The sequence below is a fragment of the Merops nubicus genome, unplaced genomic scaffold (genome assembly GCF_000691845.1).
Source record: "Merops nubicus isolate BGI_N331 unplaced genomic scaffold, ASM69184v1 scaffold35763, whole genome shotgun sequence".
Classification (NCBI taxonomy): Eukaryota; Metazoa; Chordata; class Aves; order Coraciiformes; family Meropidae; genus Merops; species Merops nubicus.
Window position 1 is genome coordinate 5162 of NW_008601578.1, and position 5130 is coordinate 10291.

Genomic DNA, 5130 nt, shown 5'->3' on the forward strand with positions numbered 1-5130 from the left:
ATCTGCACCCAGCTCTGCGCAGTGGGCTTGGTACTACGGGGCTTTGGAAGTGTGCAGGGTCCTACCCTTGAAGGGAGAGAGAGAGAGAACCCGAGTGGTCTCCTGCCTGCATCCTGCATCCCTCTGGGAGCTGCTGCCTGAGCCCTCCCACCGATAAAGGCATTTCTGTAATGTAACGTTTCATCCCTCCCAGTGCAGAGCTGGGTTTTGGGGATGACAGTGCACAGGAGCAACGCTGTGCTTGTGGTCTGTAATCTCAGCTCTGCACAGTGCAAAACCAACTGCCAAAACATCCATAAGCTGTCATTAGTATTTCTTCTTGTTGTAACTTCCCGGGAAATAGTAGAAAAATCACATACAGTTGTGCAGTCCAGCACAGCTGGAAGCTTTCAGCAGGTTTGTAGCTCGGGTCTTTGGACCAGTTGGATACCGCTCTCCTGAGGGCATCGTTCCCTGCTCCCCAACCTCCTCCCACGGTTGGCACCACAGAGGTCGCAGAAGAGGAGTGGGAGCAATGATGCTCTTGACCTAGCAGTGCTGGAGGTAAGATGGTCAGAAGGTCTGTGCACATGCACTGCCATGTGCCAAGGCTGCACCGAGTTCCAGTGGATGAGTCGCTGGCGCAGGCACAGGTTTGGGGCCGGGCAGACTGGCATGGTGTCGGCAGCAGATGACTGGAGCAGCCGGGGTAAACCCAGCCTGGTCCTCTCTCTGAAAAGCCACCAACCTGCTGCCGGGGCATCCTGACTCAGAGCTCAGCAGCATGGCTGCGAGGAGGAGGAGGAGGACGGCACAAGCCAGCTGCCACCAGCTGCACCAGGAAAGGCCGCTTGGCCCCAGCCGCGGTGACAGCAATGCCTGTTTTCCTCCCCTCACCCTAATTGCTGCCTCTCGGCCTCCCTTGCCACCCCTGTCGTTGAGGGTCGTGCGCCTGGCTGGCTCCCCGGCATTACTGATCACACTCAACGCTAGAGGGGCTGAGACTGCTGGCTTTGTGGTTTTTAGCTTAAAAAACAGATTACGATTCCCTTCCCAGAAGCTTTTCCCAAGTTCCCGCAGATCTATTCCAATTAGTCCCTTTCATTAGATGGGAATTGTACTCCGGGTCTGGGCATGCTGCAGAGCAAAGCCACCAGCGCCGCTCGGCCGTGGCGTTGCCGGCTGCCTTGCAGCAAGAACACTGGTGCCGCCAGTAATTTGCTCTGCAATTAATGCTGCCAGCACCAGCTGAGGGATTGTTTCCACAGGAAACCAACACCAAGATACCTAAGAAATACCAAGATACCTAATAAAAAAATATAGCATCTTGGATCCTCTCTAACCTTCACCGCCTCCACCTGCAGAGCAAAGCAGAAATGCCCCTGGAAGTGGGGAGCAGGGGGAACTTACCTTGGGTCAGCGAGTCCTTTGTGGCCCTCTGCTGCTGCCGAGGTCCTGGTGACCATCCGGGAGAGGTGGAAGACGGCAGCCCTGCCTTTCAAGGCCGGGGGAGGTCACAACCCTGCCTACCTACAGAGCAGAATATATGAATAAAATGTTAGGTGGTGGTTCTGGTGGGCAGGCTGGCTGTTTCCTATCAGAATGCTCCTGTTTAACATTGATGGGAACCCCCAGGCTAGGAATAGCAGCCAGCAGTCTTCTGTGGTTCATGGTACACCCCCACAAATCATGGATACTGCTGCTGAGCAGCCCCCCATCCATGCATCCTTGCATCCTCCCTCCCTCTCTCTGCCAGCAGGTACCTGGAGGGGGGACTGGACGCCGGAGCCTGCCGAGCCTGCCCTGCGCCGGCTGTCCCACTACCTGCTGTCCCACTACCAGAAGGGCACCCGGCCCGTGCGGGACTGGAGAACGACCACCAATGTAGCCATCGACCTCATGGTCTACGCCATCCTCAGTGTGGTGAGTCCTCTGCTCCCATTCTGCATGGGGTAGGGGCAGCTGCTTTCAGTGCAAGCAGCTTCTGTGTACCCATGGCAAGGGGAAAGGTACCTGGCGTGCTGCATCCTCCAAACACCTTCTCCCAGTATGCCAATGCCCCTTGTGCTGACACAGTGTCATCTTCCTCCTGCAGGATGAGAAGAACCAGGTGCTGACCACTTACATCTGGTACAGACAGGTGAGCAGATGAGACTGTGAATACTCATTCCTCCCTTACTGGGGCACCCCAGGGCTGAGCACCCCAGAAAATGCAGGTTTTCCTGTGGGAGAGGTGTGCAGCAAGGTGGGACCCATCTTGGAGAATGACGAGGCTTCTGTAGGACAGGAATCTAAACACAGCTTTTGTGCTGTGTTCTTCACACCGTGCAGTGGTGCAATGGCCGGAGCACGAGCTTTTCCTCCCTCCCAAGGATGGCACTGAAGATTGGTTCCCACGGCAGGGGTCTAGCCTGGGATTGGGGTCCTGGTGGGGTGGATGAGACCTCGCCCTCCAAGTGCCCTTTTCCTTGTTCCCAGCACTGGATAGACGAGTTCCTCCAGTGGGACCCGGAGCGCTTCGACAACCTGACACAGATCTCCCTGCCCGTGGAGAGCATCTGGGTGCCCGATATCCTCATCAACGAGTTGTGAGTGCGGCTGAAAAGTGTCGGGGGTGGGGTGGGGGTGTCACGGCATGAGGCTGGACCCCCCGTGCCCCCCGCAAAGGGCACATGCCGCCCTGCGCTTTGTATTCTTGGCACAGTGCTGGCAGCTGCCCCGCGCCGGGCGAGCTGCAGATGGGGAACAGCTCCGCACTTGGGCCGTTTCCAGCGCTGGCTCACCGCAACTGCCGGTAATTACCCACGCCGTGCCAGGGGTGGGATCCAGAGATCCGCAGAAAGGCTTTGTGAAGGCAGCACAATGCAAGGGCAGCTGCAGAGCTGCCGGCCCTTCCTGCGAAGCCAGCCGGCATCCTTCCCATGCCGCGGGGATTTAAGGTGTTCCTGCCAGCTCCACAGACCCCGGGGCAGGGCCACAGTCACTCCCTGGGCTGGGAGAGGGCAGTGGCCTGGATGGCACTGAGGTGATGCTGGGCAGGCGTGTCTGCATGGATGGGTGCTGCCACAAGCGCAGCATGGATGGGTGCTGCCAAAAGAGCAGCTTGGGGGGCAGATCCTGGGCTCCTGGGCAGCTCCCCTCCAGACGAGGGTCAGCAGGAGGAGCCCCCGCTGAAGGTGGTCCCCAGCCTGGGTCTCTGTCCCTTGTGCCTCCAGTGTTGACGTCGGAAAGTCCCCCCACGTCCCCTACGTCTATGTTGGCTATCACGGGGAGGTGCAGAACCTCAAACCCATTCAGGTGATGACCGCCTGCAGCCTGGACATCTACAACTTCCCCTTTGACGTCCAGAACTGCTCGCTCACCTTCACCAGCTGGCTGCACCACAGTGAGTGCCAGGAGCCCTGCGGCCGGAGGGCTCGGGGGAGCCGGCAGGACCTACCTCCGCCAGGCTGGAGCTCCATGTAGAATGCAACTCGTCCCTCTAGATGGCCCCAGTGGATCAGGGATGCAGGCGGGGAGGGCAGACACCCCGCCCGGCGTGGAGGTGCCAGCAGCTGCATTTGTGGTCCTCACCTCTCCTTCCACCCCGCAGTCCGTGACATCAACCTCTCGCTGGGGCGGCAGCCGGAGCTGGTCAAGTTTGACCGGAGCGTCTTCATGAACCAGGGAGAGTGGGAGCTGCTCTACGTCCTCAGCCACTTCCAGGAGTTCAGCGTCAAGAGCAGTGACAGCTATGCTGAGATGAAGTTCTATGTAAGGGTCTTTGGCCATCATGCTTTTTTGGTGATGGGTACTAGGGAAGGGTCTTGCCACCGTCCCCCAGCTGCTCTGTACCGTGGTGCTCCTGCCTGTGGGCAGGAGGCTCCCAGTGCTGAGCCCTTCTTCTGTCTCACTTCAAAGTATCTCACCATCCTCACCTGCTTTGATGGAGAGCCTCACCAGCTCAAGCTCTCCTTTTGACCCCTCACTGAGCCTTTCCTGTCTCTGTCTCACAGGTAGTCATCCGCAGACGTCCCCTCTTCTACACTGTCAGCCTGCTTCTCCCCAGCATCTTCCTGATGATTATGGACATCGTTGGCTTTTACCTGCCTCCTAACAGCGGCGAGAGGGTCTCATTCAAGATCACCCTCCTGCTGGGCTACTCAGTTTTCCTCATCATTGTATCTGACACGCTGCCAGCTACTGCTGTCGGCACCCCGTTGATAGGTATGGTGGCACTACCTGCCAAGCTGGCTGCCACGGCAGCCCTGGGCCTGGAGCAGCAGGAGCTGCTGCTTTGTACAGAGACTCCAGGTCACTGTGAGAGGTGGACAGGGAGGACTCGCTCAGGACCACACTCTCACTCTGTGCATGAGCCTTTGCAGGCCACTCACCTTGCTGGCCATCTCCACAGGCATCTACTTTGTGGTGTGCATGGCACTGCTCGTCATCAGTCTGACAGAGACCATCCTGATCGTGCGCCTGGTGCACAAGCAGGACCTGCAGCCTCACGTTCCCAAGTGGGTAAAGCGCCTGCTGCTGGAACGAGCCACCGTCCTCCTCTGCATCAGGGACAGGACTCAATTCAGCCAGAGCAGGACTCAAACTTCGGGTATCCCCAGGGAAGTGGAGAACAATGACAGCACTGGTAAGGGCTGCGCAGAGAGGGCCTGTGGGAAATGATGGTGACTAGGTCCTAGTAGCCATCTATATCTGTGTAGGCTCTGTTTGCATGGTCAGGTCACCTGCAGAAATTCGGGTTCCCTGTCTAAAGAGATCTTTCCCCCCTGCCTCTCTTGACCCTGCAGCCAAGATGAACCCCTACAGCTGTGAGGACCCCCGGGAGTGCGAGGCGCTGGGGGGCGCGAGGCACACGCCGGCCTTTGCTGGCCCGTCAGAGGGCTCCGTGCTGATGCTCGGCATCCTGCGCGAGGTCACCGCCATCCGCCAGGTCCTGGGGAAACGCGAAGATTTCCGCGAAGTCGCCCACGAGTGGCTCCAAGTGGGCTATGTGCTGGACGTCCTGCTCTTCCGGGTCTACCTGGTGGCCGTGCTGGCCTACAGCATCACGCTGGGCACCCTCTGGTCGGTGTGGCGGGACGCCTGAGCGGCACCCGCGCGTCGGGGCAGCGCCGGGCACCGCTCCTTGGCTCGGGGACTCACTTGCCGACC

General features: G+C 58.9%; 1 protein-coding gene across 1 annotated transcript in view; it reads left to right on the top strand.

Annotated features, from left to right (window-relative positions):
* HTR3A (5-hydroxytryptamine (serotonin) receptor 3A, ionotropic) overlaps positions 1 to 5065 on the top strand; it is a 5379-nt gene extending 314 nt beyond the window's left edge. Inside the window, exons 2-9 of the mRNA XM_008938041.1 lie at positions 1739 to 1902; positions 2075 to 2119; positions 2458 to 2567; positions 3195 to 3364; positions 3572 to 3732; positions 3975 to 4185; positions 4373 to 4606; positions 4767 to 5065. Coding sequence (XP_008936289.1) covers positions 1739 to 1902; positions 2075 to 2119; positions 2458 to 2567; positions 3195 to 3364; positions 3572 to 3732; positions 3975 to 4185; positions 4373 to 4606; positions 4767 to 5065 — 1394 coding nt within the window. The remainder of the gene's footprint in view (positions 1 to 1738; positions 1903 to 2074; positions 2120 to 2457; positions 2568 to 3194; positions 3365 to 3571; positions 3733 to 3974; positions 4186 to 4372; positions 4607 to 4766) is intronic.
* The last annotated feature ends 65 nt before the right edge of the window (positions 5066 to 5130 follow it).